Here is a 19,666-nt window from a genome sequence, read left to right on the forward strand (position 1 = left end):
TCACAATAGTCTAGATTAATTAATTGATAGTAGAAAGAACGCCTGTTTCCCTGTGGATTCGATCCTGACTTCCTTGCTACCTAGCTAGTGGACCTTAGGTTATTTTTTACTAGGTAATACGACTTTAGCTTGTCACATGGCCTTTGCCTTAATGACCCTATGATGATCTATCATTTGCACTTGCATTGATGGGGAGTAGAATAATATAGCAGGTTGGTAGATCGAAATCATGTGGCTTGGGATGATTGAGAGAGTTGCATTCTTTCGTACTTTGAACTATTTTATTATACTTCAACTATGTTTGAATTCGTTGAACTTTTTATACTTTGGTTTTTGGGCCGTCATGGTTCCAATTTGTAGGAGGCCTCGATAATTTAATTATTTATGTTTTGAAAAGTTAGTTGACATTAAATTCCGCTGGGTAATTCTGGTAATAGCCTTAACCGTTATCACGGTGGCGGTAATACTTTAGTAATTCCTTTATTTTAAGTTGGAAAATGGTTTTATAAAAGCAAGGAATTTTTAGGGTGTTACACTTTTGTTCTTCTTTCGCGTGTTGGTTGCATCCACTCCTTCTTCTATCACTTTTTTTCCTTTTTTTCCCGCTCTCCTACCTCATAGTCAGATTTTGACACTTCTTTGCAAGCTTCTATATTTTTATTTTTGTTTGCCTAAGAATAAACAAATGTTGTCGTACACCTATGTTGTAACACCCTAATAATTCCTAGGAAATAATTAGAATGCTAAGCTTGTTAAGTGTTATAATTTTCAGCAATATTAGGACAAAATAGTAATTTTACATTCAGTTTCTCAAACCTCTAATTGCAAAAAGCTACTATATTAAGCTTTTTAAGGATTAACATTTTTATCCCAAAACTCTCTTCCAAATCTCTTATAACCTAACACTCCCAATTAGCTTTATAAAAAAATCAAACATCTAATCCACCTCAAAAATAACTTTTTTCCCTTAAACTTCTCATAACCAAATACCCTCAATAAAACTATCAATTATTTACAAAAATAACTATCAATTATTTACAAAAATGCAATTTAAATGGGAAAAATCACTTACATTAACTCGGACGACCCCTGGCTCGAGCGTTAACTAGTTAAACTTTTTCTCTCTCTTCAAACTCCAAATCTTCGCTCTGCATCTCTTTCCTCCGCCTCTCAAAACCCGAACAACAAAAGCAGCATCTTGTAGTTGTAGCTCTAGTCGGCGGCGCCTCTGCCAACCACCTCTTCTTCTCCGCTGCTGGTATTCTTGGTAATTATCTACGAGTATTTTGTATCGATTCTAAAATGTAATTTTCTAAATTGTTAATTTTGTTCTGTTAGGTTTTTGTTAGCTTTGTTTTCATATAACTCGATTTTTCTGATAAGACGGGTTTCAAATTGTTAAACATATTCTGTTGGGTTTATTTTGGTGTTGGTATGTGTCTAATTAGTCTATAACCACTTCATAATTTTACTTGAAGATCATACTATCTTTTTTCCAATATCATTTTGGTTAAAATGTTAAATGCTACTACTATGTTTTGAAAGAGGGAGCAGAGTAGAAAAGAGCAATAAATTAAGGGAATGATGAAGTTTATAAGTTCAATTGAATATCAATCTGGGCAACTTTTATTTCTATTTTTTTAAAAAAAATTGAATTCTTGAGCTTGAGGAAATGTAGGTGGTGGTGGTTCTTGAGTTTAATGATTGGCATCAATACCATTGGACTACTCTGGGCGTTCAGCCTAATTTCACAGGCTATTGTTTATAACCCTTTTATGTTAGGAAGGGAAACTATGAAAGTGGGTCTTTTCTCCCTGGGCCCGGGGTGGGCGCCCATCCTGCCTTGACTCTGGGACGGGCCTGGATACAAGTTGGCATTTCTGCTGTTTTATGTTGTCAAATTCCGCATTTTGGGCGAAGACTATGTTTATAGGAAGTGAGGTTACTTAGTTCTTTTCTGTTTGGATCTGGTGTAAATGGGCTGGAGCAGGAGGTGTGAGATTTCTTAGCCTGGAAGTCAGATTTCTTAGTTATCATTCTTTGTGTTGGGAAATGTGTTGCCGAAATCGGCCTGTCATGCATTTTGCTGAAATTCTTTGTTGGATAGAAGTAAACAGATTATGTATCTGTTGCTGAAGCTGCACACGTGTTAGACTAACTTGCTGATGCAATGATTACCCTTAATTACTCTTGATCCTGTAGAACTTTTTGTGTAGAAACCCGTGTTTCTTCAACTCTGCCATGTCTAGGCTTACTACAGGGGCTTATTAGTCTTTCACTTTATTATATATACTGAGCCACAACTTTTATATAGTCTGAAATGTGGTTTTGCAAGTTGGATAAACATTCATTGTACTTTTGTGCGCTCTTGTATCTTCTTAATTTTAAAATTTATTTTGATGTTATGTCTTGTTGCAAATAGAACTTAAACTATTATATTGATTCTACCTGTTAACCTGGAGATATGCTGATGTTCATCATTCCTTGTATTATTCAAGGACAACAGATCATTTGTTTTGAATATTAGAGGCTGAAATTGTACAACAACCCATCTATCTCAAGTACAGTAGAAAAAGGGTTGGGTACTTAGGTGGCAGGGTTGGTACTGGTCTGTTAATTATATGGCTCAACCCTGGCCAGTTTGGTTTCGACTTGGCCCGTTGAGTATGTCTATATGACGTGCGACTGTTTATCTGATAAATATGTATAAACAAGGACCTGATTTATTTTCCTTTGACTTTGCAGACATGTATTCCTCCAGAGGAAGTGATTCATATGGGCAGCAGTCCTACTCTGCACAGTCATCATATGGACAAAATGTAATACTATTGAACTTACACTCAATATTACCTTTCTTATCCTTTATTGAAGGTATATCATATCCTTCTATTAGGATTTTGTATCACATGCTCATATCTGCCTCTCCTTTTTCGCAGTCTTCATCTGCATATCCTGGGAACTCTGCTGGGGTACCAGCTAGTAGTTCTCATTTGACAATGGGGTCTCGACATCAATCAATTTTAGGTGGTCCGCATGAATCAGAAATTGGAGGATTTAGAGCTCATCCTGCAGCAGCACAGTATGGAGGACAATATGGTTCTTTGTACGGCCAATCTTCACTGAGTGCTAGTCAGCAGGTCAGTGGAAACTTGCTATTAAAGATATTGGAATAATTAGAATAATTGGTAAGGGGCAATCACATTTCAACATCAGGTTTCGAGTCAGTTAGACCCCAAATTTGTGCTTTATGACAGACAAACCAAACCCAAATCACTAAGATCCAGAGTTAGGGTTTGTAGAACCTTGGAGGCTGGATCAGACCATGCGATGGGACTTTAATATGATTACTCCATGAATTAAGGGAAACAGGCGAAGAAGCTTACCTGTAGCCATTTTGTGTCTCCAATTTCTCCCGCACTGCCATTTTACCATTTCTGTTCCCTTTCTGTGAACTCCATTTCCTCCTGCTTGGAGTTTCACCCTTGCATTATACCCATACCATCTCTTTTCTCTAATATATCTCCTTCTAGACTCTTTTTTGTGGCTAGGCCTTCCTCTACCAGATCACCACCATCTCAATTCCCTTCGTCCTTTTATCTAGGATCTGGCAGGATTATGTATTCCAGTTCAGTTATTTTCTCCTTTTTTTTTAAAGTTCTGTATCTAGGTTCGATATCTAAAAGTCTGATGTAGATTACCCTGGTTATTGAAAATAATGGTAAAATGATTATGGTGATTGTGATGTTGGCTCTTGTGAGGGTCTGAGGGAAACAATGTGGAAGATGAGGTGCGTTGGGGGCAGAGTGCCGAGGAAGCAACAAAGAGAACAGGGGAGTCATGGGTGAATTACGTATTAAGGAAGAAACTTAGTGGTGATGTTGGTTGGTGATGACGGAGGGAGGAAATTCCGGAATGTGGATCAGAATTTCTGTTTATTATCAACCCCTCCTCCCCCTAGTTCTTCTGTTATTTGATGAGATTATAAACAATCAACTTTCTGAAAATGAGGATATCACTTCTTACTCTTAGTTAACTATATGTCTATATGTATCTTGTTTTCCTCTCAATTTTGTTCCTTACAATTATGTTTGTTAGTTAGCTCGTATTTGAAACCTTATCAACCATTAATCGACATTAGAGTTGCATATGTAGTTTTAAAATTGTTTGTACATGTTAGTTTAGTTGGTTGCTTTATCCCCCCCCCTTTTAATTTGTGACAAGTCTTATTGTTTTTGAAGGGTACTTCTATAAGTGTTAAGGGATCTGGGCCATCTACTATGGAAGGGCGTGCTAGTTATGGTTCGGGGAGAGCAGATTCCCCGAAGTACGCCTCTAAGGACTATGTGCCTACTTCTAGCCATGGGTATGGCCACAAATCTGAGCTCTTAATCCCTGATAAGATGGCCGAATATGCATCACTTGAGAGAAGGCAATTTGCTGAAAGGCAGGGGGCTTATGTGGGAAGGGATTTGCCAGTTGATGCTGGTGGAAGATATGCTGATTCTGTTGGTTATACTCATAAGGTATTTTCTTTACTTTTTCCTCCTTATTTCTTTGAACTTGTATGCTTGTTCATTGGTCTTTCCTAATATTTTTTTTCCTTTCGATTTGGAGAGTGGAGGGGGTTATAGGTTTGGTAATTTGTAGGTTTTTTGCCTTACTTTGGCTCTTAGTTTTTTATTTGAAGAAGTTGGTAAATAGTGTTTATATTTTGTCCTCTGTTGTTGGTAGTTAAATTAGCGTATTAAAAACTCTGATAAAACAATTTTTTTGAGGTTTACTAAATTAGCATTACACACTTGTTCTTTTCTTCCCCCCCACAAAGTTCTATATTCCTTTTTAAGATGCTTTGAAATAATAGTTCCATTTCTCTTTTTGGTAAAGTTTTCCTCCCCTAAAGACGATGATAGTTTGATACCCCTGATAATATAGTAAAGTGGTCACATGGGTACTATCACATGGACATATATGTCAAAATGTTGCCCTTGGCCCACTCTTCTTACAAAAATGTGCCATTAAGATATAGAACAACTAAAAAAGGGAGGTAGTAATTTAAGAGAAGTTGTACGTAAAGTAGTTTGTTGGAGAGAAATTATTTAGGGTATTGTGGAGAATGTCTGTTGTCCTTGTGAACTAATGACATCATCATTAATAATGCAATGACTCATTATAGTTTCATATCTGTACTGTAATGATATAGACCTGCTGTTACTGTTGTCATTTCCTTGAATCAACTTTCTTTGGTACCTCCATCAGAGACTTCTTTTTATTTTACTAGGTGCAAGGCCTAAGGCATATTGCATACTCTATCTTGATAATAGAACTTACTAGACCGAGGTGCTTCTTGTGGACCCTATTGCACAATTCTCTGGTCCATGTTTGGAAACCAAATAACCAATTCCTAATTAATTTTAATTGTTCGACAGTCTGAGATGTATGATCGTTTGGATGAAGCTTCAATTCTTCGACAAGAACAGATGTTGAAATCTCAGTCATTGCAATCTGCTTCTCATGAGGCTTCCAGGTACTTATGATGGATGTTAATTTTACAGACTCCTGAAAGTTTTGTTTTGTGGATATCATCCTGTACTTTTGTTCTGAGAAGTTTCTTTATAAGGAGGAGTGTCAATTAATCCTGCTCCTGTTGTAAAACCACTTCCATGTTTATGAATTTGTGCTGCCTGTATGCAGTGTTACCAATCACTATTATTTTTCCTTTTTACACTAAATAGCAACACGTTTCTGGCAGACAAGCTGATTATCTTGCTGTAAGAAGTGGTATATTTCGACATCCAGCCCAAGAACTTGTGTCTTATGGAGGAAGACTTGAGGCTGATCCTCGTGTATCAGCTGTTGGGAATTCCTCATATGGCGGACAACCTGCTCCTTCAATCTTGGGAGCAGCTCCTCAGAGGAATGTAGATGATCAGGTGTATGCTCAAACTTCTTCAAATCCTGGTTATGGAGTGAGCCTGCCTCCGGGTAGGGACTATGGCATGGGGAAAGGGCTTCATGGAACTGCTCTCGAGTCTGACTTTCCTGGAAGTCTTTCATCACGTAGTGGACTTTCAAGACTTGATGATATAAAAGATGATAGATATTCTCGTGGACTTGATCTAAGGGAAGATGAGCGTCGAAGGGAGCAACTGCGTGATAGAGAAAGGGAAAGAGATAGGGATCGAGAACGGGAACGCGAACGTGATCGAGAAAAGGAGCGTGAAAGAAAGCGCCTATTAGAGCTCCGGGAAAAAGAGCGTGAACGTGAACGTGATCGTGATCGTGAGCGCAAACGAGCACTTGAAAGTAGGCGTGATCGTACTCCACCAAGATCATCCAAGGATCGGCGTGGTTCCTCATTGACGAAGGATGGCAAACCCTTAAGACGGGACTCTCCTCGCCGTGAAGCTCTTCATAGGTGGATCATGATGTTTGAATTTATCATGCTGTAGTTCTCTATATATCGTTGCTGGCATATCCAGGAGATTCTTAACTAACTTGTTGTTCTATTACGCTGAAGGATTCATTCGCCGGTTAGAGAAAAAAGGAGGGAATATGCTTGCAAGGTAAAGATATATCAAAAGAGCCTGCCCTGTTTGTATTACAATTGTATCATCTGATCCCTCTATATGGTATCTGAAACTGGATGCTGCTGAATTTCCAATTCCATGGTTCCTTCCATTCCTTCTACAGAGAATTATTTCCTTATTTCTGGCGTATCTTCTTGGCTCTTTCCTTCACTGAGTTTGTTCTTGGATTATCTTCTTGGTAGTTGGTACTTTCTTGATTGAATGCTTACATTTTGGATTCTGCCTCTGGAACCTGGCAGATTACCATCATCTTTTTATTCTCTCCTTCCTAAACCATGCATTTTCTTCCATTTACCTATTCGGCTATTGACCTGTCCTGCTCTTCTTTTCCTCATCTTCCAGTGTTTCTGCTCATCAAATTAATCTAGTTCCGGTACTTGTGGTTTCTAAGTGCCCTTAGATGGTATTGGAAAACCTACAGAGTTAGAAGAACATGTATCCTATACATGACCGACTTGAATTATCTGTTAACATTTGTTTTATCTGTAACAGTTTTTTCTTTATAGTGTACATCTGTACTGTAATATCTACCTAACTCACACCGCATTTGGTTGGGTGCTACTGATTTGCTTTTGCTGGCACTGCTTCATTATTGTCTTTTGACCAACCTTCTTTATCATCAGGTTTACACTTCTTCATTGGTAGACGTGGAGAGGGATTATCTGTCAGTAGATAAGCGTTACCCAAGGCTTTATATATCACCAGAATTTTCAAAGGTTGTCAAGACGCGTACCATAATAGTTTGTTTCATCTTGTTTGACTTCAGGGTTGCTTATTGAAATTCATATTCCTTAATACTGTTGAATCCTGATCCTGACTCTCTGTTCCAAGGTGGTGGTTAATTGGCCAAGGGTGAATTTGAAACTTCCCATGCATACTCCTGTCAGGTATCTCTACTATTTATCATATCCCCACTTCTCTCTCTCTCTCTCTCTCTATATCCCCACACCCCCCTCCCTCTCTCTTCCATACCTCTAGGCTTCAATGAATTTGGATTGATATCCTATAATAAATAGCTAATAGAAAGGGCCAAGAGTTCGTATTACGAAATTATGTCATACAAGTATTTACTCAAGTACAAAAGTTGAATGTCAGCAATTCAATTTTCCACTGGTGGAATGTGCCCTAGTACCTGAAAATATTGATGTTTAGAATGTCTTTTATACTTCGTTTTTTTTAATTGCACCATTTGAACTTTTTCACCATCCACTTTTTCACAATCCACTATCCACAACGAAAAATATAGTCATGCGAGATCTTATTAGGTTCATCTCGATTTATAGGTTCAAAATATCAACTTTTTGTTTAAAAGACAATTAAAGATACTAATGGTCAAAGTTTTGTATTGGCAAGCGTGGAACGCCAAATGGTGCAATTAAAAAAACGGAGGAAATATTAGCTAAGCTATTGATCACAACAGGTTTTGGTGAGAACTACTAGGTTGATGATTCTGCTGACCTTTTTAGTCCCATTGTTTATATGTATTCCTTATAAAGAATATTTGAAGTAATAAGTATCTCTTTTTGTGCTCTTCCCCAAATGTGTCTGCGAGCAGTTTTGAGCATGATTTTGTCGAGGATGCAAGCGGTGCAGTTCAGAAAGAGCTCTCTACCATGCATTCAGATACTGCAAATCCAGAGCACAAGCGGACTGTGTGGAAAGCAAAGGTAAACCTGTCTCAAATGTATTGTGGTGGAAAGAGGTTTATAACTTGTTTGGAGAGGAGGGAGGCATTATTTTAATTGAAAATTTCTTGTATTTGAATTGGACAATTGGTTGTCTGGCTCTGGCATCATCAACTATTCAACTGCCCTTAGAAAATTAAGAGTTTCGACTGATGTCCTATACATCTCGAGAAGGAGATTTGAGTTTTATTTTTATTTTTTATGTTGCGGTGTTATTAGGCACTTGCAAATTTGTTTCCTTCTAACTTTAAGACTTTTCATGATTATATTAACAAAAGATGTTTGTGCATGCCATCCTCAAGACCAATGTTTTCTTCATTATGTGAGGAATGTGGGGTAGATGCGTACAGCCATGTGGAATTGTATTTGGAATGTTTCTTTACTTTACATTTAAAAGTGGTCAAGGTTTTATAGAACCTAAAAGGAGAGAAAGCGCACATTCTTATAATTTATGTTACTTTTCTTCGGGGGATACAGATGTTGTGTCAGATCCACCATTGACTTTGAATTTGTAACTGATGCCAATTTCTCCCTGTCCTCTCTCTTTCCTATCTGTATAATATTATCTGTGACTGTGATGTCTGTTGTTCTACTTGACTTTTTAGTTTCTGTCAAAGCACCAACTCTATTGCAGTATGTTTGTGTTCTCTTCAAATCAATATATATACCAAAAGAAGTGATACTGTATCATTGAAATCAAATCGAGTTGGAGGAATGTTTTTAGGAGACAGAACTAGAATTCTTGAAATGAGTCATGACAATTTGATAAAGGTCAGATAAGCAAGGATACTGGAAAAGTCAGGGAGAAGAGGAAGTGAGACTGAAAAGGCGATTTTATCAAGTTAGCGGGAGGGATGTATGGTTACAATATAAAAAGGCTGTTGACATTAAACCGATTGGTTTCTCAGCTCAGTTACTATCAGATTTATAAAATAATTTAACTTTTTTGCTTAAAATATCTGACACCTCTAAAATCAAAGGGAAATTCTACATAGTAGCTCGTGTTTTGGAGTTTTCAAACTTGGTGGAAACTTTTTTTTCTTTTGACTTTCTAAATTGGCCCTTTGTTTTTGTTAAACAACTTTCATGACCTTATTTTGCCAAAAGAAAATTGAAAAGAAAAAAACAAACTACCTATAAATCTATAATTAATTAAAAAAAAAAGACTCAAAATTTGTTCTTTTAAAAAATCAACCAACTACTAACCCACCAAGAACAAACACACCACCGCCCTACCCCTGTCCCATCTCACAGCCATGGAGCCACCCCTTAACTCCACCTTCCATAAGTCCATTGTTTAAAAAAGTGCAAAGCGCACTAAAGCAATACGAGTCCTAGAGCAGTAGAGCTTAAGCGTAAAGCGCGAGCTTCATCGAAGTGAAGCGCACTTTTTAAGAAGTCAAGGTTTCTTTACCATTATAGAGCGCGAGCTTCATCGAAGTGAAGCGCACTTTTTAAGAAGTCAAGGTTTCTTTACCATTATAGATATATATCTTACTAAAATAACCACAAAACACATAAGCATCAGATTTTCTTCCCTATTGCTCCTTGTTTTAACAAAATAAAGCATATAACATAGTGTTTATCATGTAATATCCACTAGGAAACAAATATACTATGCTATTTTCAAAAGGATATGTCATCTTCTTTTTTTCTTCTTTTTTCTTTTCTTTTGGACTCTTGGCCCACTTTCTATTGTTAAGGATTAATAGGATGTGGTCCAATAGACAATAACAACATATAAAAAAGGCTTTTAACGTGAATTTTTTTTATAAAGAAGAATTTCAATGAAGCTCAAAAAAGCGCGCTTCATACGCTTTTTGCGCTTCATGCGCTTAAGTGCGCTTCGGTGCGCTTTTTCACAAACGCTTCGCTCAGACCTAATTAAGCCCTTTGCCCTAGAGCTTCGAGCTTCAGCGCTTAAGCGAGCTTTTTTAAACACTGCACCAGTCCCAAATGCTACTAACCGCCACCTGCAACAAACTACCAAACTCAGCCGCCCTGTTATCTGCCAAAAACTACCAAACGCAGCAGCCTTGTTGTCGAAATCACAATTCCAAGCTCACATACTCCTCTTTCTCTCTCCTAAAATAGTGCTGCCACTGTACATCACCACCACGTCCGTCGTGTATCCGACCACCAGGGTCACCTACAGTACATCACCATCTATAATCTTCGCTTCTGCTGCTGTTGACTCACCCAACCACATCACATTTAACGTCTTTGTGCTCCTCTGCTTCATAAAATAAGAATTAGTGTTTGCCCCAATTCTCAGTTTGGAGTACAGTACACTTATTTCTAAAAGGTAACCTCATGATCCTTGTGGTTTGGGTGGTGGCAAGAATGTTGCCGGCATTATGTGGTGTGGCAGGGGTGGACAGAGGTAAGGCGGTAGTGGTTGCTTGGTTGTTCTTGATTAGGAGGAGGGGATGGGGGTGTTTGGGTTATTTTTTTTCTTTTTAAAAAACTTATTATGGGTTGCTTGATTGTTTTTTGCAAAATAAGGTCACAAAGTTGTTTTACAAAAAACAGAGGGTCAATTTAGAAAGTTAAAATAAATAAATTCCACCAAGTAAAACCGAATACACAAGTCACCATGTAGAATTTCCCAAATTAAAAAAACGCACGCTGACCGATTCACATACACAGATTACATACCTTTTGACATACTCCGTCTGTTCATAAAACTACTCCCTTTTCCATTTTTTTTCAGTTTCGTAAAGAACTGGTGCCTCCAGTTCCGACTCTTGTTTTAGTCTTCGTGCTACTTGAATTTATTCGTACCCTGAAGCTCTGTATTTTTGTTGACAAAAATTGCAGAATCTCTTTTAATTAAATACATATAGTTTTGCTTCGAAAGAAAACCATCTTTTGCTCCATGTATCCCTGTTGTGTGCTGAGTTTCATCAAATTTTGAAGATATGCTCCGTTTTTCTTAAGGATTGGTAGTAGAGTTACAACTTGGACTAGTGGCCAGGGAATTGGGTGATGGGGTGGCGGTTATTGAACTTGGTTGTCACTGTTTAACTTATAGAGTACTGAAAACGAGTTGTAACTAGTTTTATTTCATGAACATTTTTATTTGATAAAGAAAATTTTGTTTGGTATGATGAAATGCCAAGTGTCCAAGGTGGCACTGACTGATTTTTCCTAGTTAACCTTCAAAACAAGATTAATCATTTTGATTTATCATTTCTGCTCTTTTGATAACAATATATTTGTCCTGGATGAAGTTTAGTTATTTTGTCGATTTGACTCTGTTACAGATGATTTTGATGAGTGGGCTCAGCAGAAGTGCTACTGAGGACCTCTGCTCTGAAAAAATTTCGGATGATCGCATACCACACATTTGCAATTTACTTAGATTTGCTGTTTTAAAAAAAGACCGTTCCTTAATGGCAATTGGAGGCCCTTGGGATGCTGTTGATGGTGGAGATCCATCACTTGATGATTCTTCATTAATTCATACTGTTCTCAGGTTTGTGTGTTTCTTTGTCCGTTTATGTTGCCCATTTGTGAGTTTTATGGTCATAAGTGTAAAAGATATGGACTTTGTTTCCATGTAGATATGCAAAAGATTTGAGCCATCTTGATCTGCAGAATTGTCAGCATTGGAATCGTTTCCTTGAGGTAAAGCCTTTTGGAGTGTTGGCATCAATTTGATGGTTAGATTCTTTGAACAATGTCTATGAAGAATTTGTGAATGTGATAATGTTGTGTATCAATGCTATGTGAACTGGGCTTGATGTTAATTTAATTGGGTTTCTCATGAAGATTTGTAAGCTTTTTGCAATGCATTTTAAGTTGTAAAGTATTTGTCAAGTTCCTGGTTTTATGAGGACTTTGTAAGGGTTTGGTTGTTGGGAACTTTTAGCTGGGTTAATATTCCTGATTGTATTTGTTTGAGAAAAACAAGTTGTTTAAGCTCGTCTATTCTATTCTTTCGAGTTAGGTGAGGATTAACTTATTGCTTTTCGTAACTGTATCTCTTGTGAGGCCCTTGTGAAACATTTTAAAGGCAAATCACCTCAATAATCCCCAGTTTTAACCTAATTTTACATTTATGATGCCCAGCCTTTTATTGCCCAACATACTAAACCCTTGATGAGTGCAATTAATTGTAATCATAGTTCATAATAAATTTATAGATGTATATGCTAGGTTACTTTAAATAATTCTGTTTAAGGGTTGTTTGGTTCATTAACTGGAGTGGATTGGTATGGAACTCATACCTGGGTGGAATGGGTTCTCTTTCCCATACCAATCTGAAACTGTTTGGTATAATTCTGGAATGAATTCTATAATTAATCATGTTGTTTGGTTCATTTTTTGTAATGGATTCTATATCTAGTTTTTTTTTTTAATGTAAAATTAAATAATGAACTAACAAAAGAATTCTCATCATCAAATTTAATTCCATTAAAGTCTCTTAAAAATTCTTCAAAAGGAAAAAAATAGAACTTGAAATTTTAATTTTAATTTGATTTGTATGGTATATATATCTCCAAACATTCTAAACATTATACTACCAGTTCAAGAATTATAAAAAGGACACAAGACAAAATCAATTTAATTAAACTTAACATGTAATGTACGAAGTATATACATAAGAGAACAAGGAATTGAAGGACAAAAATAATAGATTGTGGAATTATATGAAGCACAAAAGTAATAAATCAATGGAAGACACTTACAGGAGGAAAAAAGGACAACATGACCAACCCTATCTAAATCTTAAATCCAAAAATAAATCACCTCACTAATAACAACTGAGCCCCATGTCCAAACAACCCCATAAAAACTTCATCACATAGACAAAACTTGCGGAGAAAAGAAAAAGAAAAAAAAATCAACAGGAACCAACCATGCCGGAGAAGATGGAAGCAATGTATAAAAAGGCTCAAGGCGCAACAAGGCGATTTGGAGTTCCCAGCGCCTTAGGCGCGCCTCGGTGCGCCTCGGTGCGCCTCATTGAAGTGAGGCGCCCTAATAAAAAGTGAAAAAAAAAGTGAAAAAATGGTATGTCTCTTGGTAGGTGCGCCTTTTTTGCGCCCTTTTGCGCCTCAAAGTGCGCCTTTGTGCGCCTTGGTGCGCCTTTTTGCGCCTTAGGTGCGCCTCATTGAAGTCGCCTCGCCTAGACAATAAAAGGCGCTGGCTCCAATCGCCTTGCGCCTCAGAGCCTAGGCGCGCCTTTTTATACACTGGATGGAAGGTCGCAGTCTCGATGGTGATTGGTCGCCAGATTCGGAGATGGTGGGCAGTATTATTTGCGCTTCTCTCTCCTCCTCTCTCTTTGGTGAGTTAGGGTTTGTAACTTGAGTGAAATGCCTTTTGAATCTCAAGGGGGAGGTGGGTATGATGGGGAAAACCCCTTTGGTATGAGGCTCCATTCTAAAAAGCCTCAACCAAACAATAAAATGGATGGAATAGATTCCTACTCCATTCCAACCATTCTAAGATGCCCAACCAAATGCCCCCTTACTGTGGTTACATTAAGCAGCAATTTTTGGGGATGAAGTTTTGTTATTCGCAGATGCAAATGAATCATCTTTAAGAGATGACTATTATTAGAATTTAGACAGATGATTATTTTTTGTTACAAGATTTTAGAATGGATGATTATATAATCCCCTTAGATTTGTGAACAGTCTTTGGATTATGCGCTAGAATCATAAAATCTCCCTTTTGTTATCAGATAGGTAAATAGAGGAGAAAAGAATGATATGAAATGCTAACATGAGATATGTTATAGTACTCCGTGTAACATTTTGTTGTTTCTTAAGGTTGATCGTATGAGTTTATTATTCTGTAAATTACTGTTGTGTTTCAAATTTGTAGTAGGTACTCGGTCCAAAATGCCACAAAGTCACTGAATTTATTGGTTAATTCACTAATTTCTTTGATGGTGCTCTGTTCTGTAGATACATTATGACAGAGTTGGCAGGGATGGCTTGTTTAGTCATAGAGAGGTTACTGTAATTTTCGTTCCAGATCTTTCAGATTGTCTTCCTTCACTAAATGCATGGCGAGAGCAGTGGTTGGCGCACAAGAAAGCTGTTGCAGAGCGCGAGAAGAAACTCTCTTTAGGAAAAGAGGTTTGTCTGTTCAACAAATTTATGCATTACCTCAATTCTTCCTTGTATATATTTTACGCATGCCCATTATTCGTTTTGCAAACTACAACAACTGGATGTGGATACGAGTTTTTGACTTGGGTATGGATACAAGATTCAAACAGTGGATTTGTTTTTTTGTAATTTGAAGACTCAAGGACCTGGATAACAAGTGTCTAATTAGACACTAAGAGCTAGGTGATTTATATATAAATTATTTTAAAATTAAATTTATTTTAATATTTTTCGGGATTTATTTGCTAATTCTATTGATTTATAGTATTGATTTTACTTCTTTAAAATGATAGGAGTAACTTGTTTGACTAAAAGAATACTGTAAAAAATAAACTAGTAAAAGAATAGGAATTGGACCCACTGAAAAAGTATCCCTTGGGCTTCTCTAATTGATCGTAGTGCATTCTGGAAATTTTTCTCCGTAACAGAAAGAAAGGTTCTATGAACAGTCAATCATCAAGGTTATGGTTGTTGTGTTGCTTGTTTTATGTAGATTCCTTGCGGCTTTCTGTTTATTGATGCTTTATGTATTGTTCAATGCAGAAATCGAAGGACAAAAGAGATCCTCCAAAAGGTACAAGAGTTTTTACTTTTACGTGCAGTAGTTTTTTCTTATCATGTGTAGTTAGTAGTTATTCTACTTTCATGATGTAGCAGAAAGCAGCTCTCCACGGGATGTTAAAAAAGCTGAGAAAAAGAAGGAAGTTTTGAACCCAGGACAGGCAGTCGATGTTGATAAAGAGAAGGATGGAGATCTGAAGGGGGCTAGTACGGCAGAAAAAGGTGTAGACACAAGTTTAAAAAATGCCGAGAAGAAAGAAGTGGATGAATTGACTAACGAAGCCAACAATATAGAGAAAAAGAGTGCAGGGGCCAACACTAGTGCTCAAAAGAGTTTGAAACCTGCTAAGAAAAAAATTGTGAGGAAAATTGTCAAGCAGAAGGTTGCTGATAAAATCGTCACTGGTGAAAATGGAGGTAAAGATAGTAATAAGTTGGAGGATAAGGCTATTGAGCCAATGGGTGTAAACTCAGAAACTGCTGGTCAGCAAGATGCATCACCTGCAGATGTCACTGGTGTCAAAACTTTTACCAGAAAGAAAGTAGCAAAGAAGTTGTCAGAAGCTGACGCTGTTGTGAAAGAATTGGACAAAGAATCTGGTTTGAAAAGTGATAAGAATCCAGACTCTACTGAAGATAAACCGGAGGTGAAACCAGATGCAACTGGTGTTACCGTGGTGCGGGATGGTCCTGTAAAAAGAGTAGTGAAAAGGAAAATCATCAAGAGGGTACCAAAAAAGAAGGGCACTGGTGGAGTAGCCAATAGTGAGAACAAGACTGTTATTCAGAGTCTGGATGAAAACATGAATAATTCTGTAAAGTTAAGTGATAATGTAGGTGATGCTAAGGTAGATGAAGACAAGGCAAGTGTAGGTGGAAACTTAGTGAAATGTGCTCCTACAACAACCCCTATAGTAGAAGGTTCTCAGAAGCACGATGATACGATGTTATCTAGTAAAGTTGAGAAGAGTACTGACAAAGTTAAAGGAAAGGATAAAGAGATTCTTGATGAGAATAGAGTTTCTGACACTAAAAACGCTCCTACGAAGGATATTCAAGCTGATAGCAAGGGTACATCAAAGGGAAAGGCCAAGGAGAAGGAGAGGAAGGAAAAGGATAAAAAAGATGAACCAAGAAGCAAATCAAGCAAAGATACGGATCGAAAAAAATCAGAGGAACCTCCTCGACATCCTGGACTCATTCTACAAACAAAAAGTGGCAGGGAAACCTATGTATGTGTTTGTGTTTTCATTTTTATCCCTTATTAAATTGTGAATTTGATATGCCATTTTCTGATTATCGAAATTTGCTGCAGATGCGATCATTGTCACTTTCCCTGGACTCATTGCTAGACTATTCTGACAATGATGTGGAAGAAGAAACATTTGAGGTCTTTATAATTCTCCTTACCCCATGTTCACTATATTGTATCAGTCAAATCTACTAGATTCATGATGGTGGTTTTTTCATGCTCACAGCTCTCAGTATTTGCGGAGTCTTTGTATGAGATGCTTCAATATCAAATGAGTTCTCGTGTATTAACATTTCTACAGGTACAGAGATTGAGTTTCTACTTGTATTTGTCTCTCTAGTGAGTACATTATACTTACATGGCTGGTTTTGCAGAAATTGCGGATTAAATTTGTAACCAAACGGAATAATCGGAAAAGAGAAAGGGAGAGTGCTGAGAGAAAGAGAAAGGAGAAGGCATCAGCAAAGCGTTTGAAAACTGAAGATACTCCTACAGAAGAGAAGTCTAGTAAATCCCAGTTGAAAGGTGAAAGTCATTCTAGTGATGAGAAGTTGATGTCTGAGAAGGATAGCAATGTTGTCAAGGGCAGTAAATCTGAAAATAATGATGAAACTGAAAAAGAGACTGTAGAAGATGATGAAGAAATGATTGAAGAGGAGGATCCGGAAGAAGATCCGGAAGAAGATCCAGAAGAAGATCCAGAGGAAGATGATGAGGAAGATGATGAAGATATGCAAGAAGCAAGCCCTCAAAAAGACTTGCCCAAGGAGGTTAATATTTTTAATACTAGAGCATATTGTTTTTATCTTCTTTGCTTTTATTTTGGCATTCTCAATGTGAAAACATCATGGCCTCTTCCGTCTCCAAAATTATTTGTTCTTATCGTGATTTGGATTTTATAACATAATTTTCAACCTTTGCTGAATGAGCTGGCATTGTCTTTCCTTTATAAGTGTAGTAATTGGTCTTAGGATTTGTTTTGTCGGTGAGCGATGGAATGAACCCATCTATGTCAACTCGTATATGGTCCTCTACATTGTGCCCCCACTCCTCCTATGTCAACTCTTATATGGTCCTCCACATTGTGCCCCCACTCTTCCTAGAGTCCCAGGTATAAAACTGAAATTTATTATGAAATTAAAATTTTAATTTAAATAACCTTTTAGTTTATATAGTAGGCAGTCCACGGATGAGCATCTAAGTTACAAGTTCATTTACAGTTTTTATTGTGAAAAGGTGATTTATTCGTGATCTTAGATCAGCCATTAATATTCTATCTTACAAATGGCTATAGGATGATATTAAATGAAATATTCATCAATGAACCTATAGCAATTCATCATTTGTGACGTGATAGAATCCATTAATTTTGTTTGGTTGTTTGTTTGATGGAGGTTAATTGATGAACCTAAATTGAAAGGCTTGTCTGCTAAAGATCTTTCAATGTTGCTGACTTGTCGTCTAACAATAAAATTGAATGTGAAGCTTGTTTTTCATAGACCTCTATTGCTAGTTTCATTGATGATTCTCAACTGGGAGCATCGTACAATATTTTTTTTTCCGTCGACTTATCACATATCTTTGTTTTTGTCCTAGGAAGTTGAGCCGGAAAAGATTGAGACTGAGAAGAATCAGAAACAGGGTGATGACAAAGATGCAAGAAAGCAAACTGCAGAAGATGATGCCAACTCTGATGTGAAGAAAGTTAGTGGTGATGCAGAGGCCAGCAAACCAAAGGAAGTGAGAGCTGATGTTTCGAAGAAAACTTCAGCCGATAAAGCGCCAGTGGACAAGGAACTACTACAGGTAACTTCACTGGGATTGTTAGATATGAGTTCTCGTTTGAAACTTGACATGATTTTTGCTGATGGTGATTGTTCATGTTATCAGGCTTTTAGGTTCTTTGATCGAAATCGAGTTGGCTATCTCAGGGTAAGCATGTATAACTGCCTGCCAGTCTTTTTCTATCTGTGCATGTTTAACTTAATCCCAGACTTGGAAATGCGTTGTTATTTCAGGTGGAAGATTTGAGACTACTTATTCACAACCTAGGGAAATTTTTCTCCCACCGGGATGTGAAGGTTAGAGCTTGCTGACACTATCACACTTTATGTCACTACGTTTTTACGTGCGTTGTTATTGAGGATCATGTCCACTGATTGTCTTTTGTTTTAGGAACTTGTGCAAAGTGCTTTGTTGGAAAGCAATACAGGACGGGATGACCGCATAATGTACGAGAAGTTGGTAAGAATGTCTGTTGACATGGAAAAGTAATTGCTGTTTGGAATTGGCTGGCTTTGATATTGTATGATGATACTTCAAAACCTTGTATCATTTCAAACGAAGGGACAATTACTTGAAATGGTATTGTTTTTGTTATTTCCAGGATAGAAACAGGTATTTGTTTCAAATTTCGTTGTACCATGATTTTTTTTTTGATAAAAGAATCTGTTGCCCCAGATATTGTTGAACTGTGTGGTGATTGTGTTTTGATTTAATCAATTGGATTAATGGTAGAAATTTGAACCAGGCGAACTTCCCCAAGTTAGCGATACAGTGTTGGATGAAAAACCTCTAAATCTAAGAGGATTATGATTATGTTACATTTTATTCAGGCAAAACTTATTTGATGTTACATGTTTTCGATGGCAGATAGGTTTGATCTTTATTGTTGGTTATATTGGTATCCAAATACTATCTTTCTCAAAAGTATTGGATTATCCACAAGTTTTAAGGGGCTTACTATTTACCGCCCCATATTACTCAAAACCGCCCTAATATTTTACCCATATACCCCTTTTATTTACCCCCTCATTTTAGCATTTACCATTATCCTTTACCTTTTCCCTTTTTACCGCCCACCGTAAACATAATGTGAAATAATTTACATGGCCGAGACTACCGGTGGAACATCAAATTCACAAGAGGACTTTTTTTCGGAAAAAAATATTCAGAAACTTATGCATTTCTAGTTTGTACCATGGTACAGACTTATGAAGTTTAAGCTTGTACCATGGTACAGACTTATGAGTTTTGAGCTCCGACCATGGTATAGACTTATGTAGTTTAAGCTCGTACCATGGAAGGAGCTTAAACTTCATAAGTGTATACCATGGTCGGAGCTCAAAACTCATAAGTCTATACTATTTAATGTTTTGATTTGTTGTTGAATTTGATGTAATTTGTTTCGGAGAAAAGATTAAGAGACTTATGCATCTTAATCTTGTACCATGGTACAGACTTATGAATTTTAAGCTCGTACCATGGCAGGAGCTTAAAATGCATAAGTCTATGCCATGGTGTGAGCTTAAAATGCATAAGTCTATGCCATGGTGTGAGCTTAAAATGCATAAGTCTCTACCATGGTGTAAACTTAAAATGCATAAGTTTGTGGAATCAAAATTAAATTAGCATTTTTTTAATTTATTGATTAATGTACTTATTGACAAATAA

The 19,666-nt window shown here is 37.1% G+C and overlaps 1 protein-coding gene across 3 annotated transcripts; it reads left to right on the forward strand.

The window, feature by feature from the left end:
• The first annotated feature begins 1,087 nt into the window (after positions 1–1,087).
• LOC110799782 (protein SHORT ROOT IN SALT MEDIUM 1) lies at positions 1,088–18,674 on the forward strand. Of its 3 annotated transcripts, none has more exons than XM_022005053.2 (22): positions 1,088–1,267; positions 2,746–2,819; positions 2,937–3,137; positions 4,239–4,523; positions 5,427–5,524; positions 5,750–6,415; positions 6,518–6,563; positions 7,211–7,303; positions 7,419–7,474; positions 8,143–8,254; positions 11,539–11,750; positions 11,839–11,902; positions 14,194–14,367; positions 14,944–14,974; positions 15,058–16,193; positions 16,277–16,351; positions 16,440–16,514; positions 16,588–16,983; positions 17,810–18,019; positions 18,104–18,145; positions 18,232–18,294; positions 18,389–18,674. In XM_022005053.2, the coding sequence occupies exons 2-22, from the start codon at positions 2,748–2,750 to the stop codon at positions 18,485–18,487; spliced, it is 4,206 nt and encodes a 1,401-aa protein (XP_021860745.2). In that variant the 5' UTR covers positions 1,088–1,267; positions 2,746–2,747; the 3' UTR covers positions 18,488–18,674. The 3 variants fall into 3 exon arrangements, with proteins under 3 accessions (XP_021860745.2, XP_056684720.1, XP_021860744.2); XM_056828742.1 differs by having other exon boundaries at positions 1,090–1,304; positions 15,055–16,193; XM_022005052.2 differs by having other exon boundaries at positions 1,090–1,267; positions 15,055–16,193.
• The last annotated feature ends 992 nt before the right edge of the window (positions 18,675–19,666 follow it).

Source organism: Spinacia oleracea, chromosome 5 (assembly GCF_020520425.1).
Source record: "Spinacia oleracea cultivar Varoflay chromosome 5, BTI_SOV_V1, whole genome shotgun sequence".
In the NCBI taxonomy this organism is placed as follows: domain Eukaryota; kingdom Viridiplantae; phylum Streptophyta; class Magnoliopsida; order Caryophyllales; family Amaranthaceae; genus Spinacia; species Spinacia oleracea.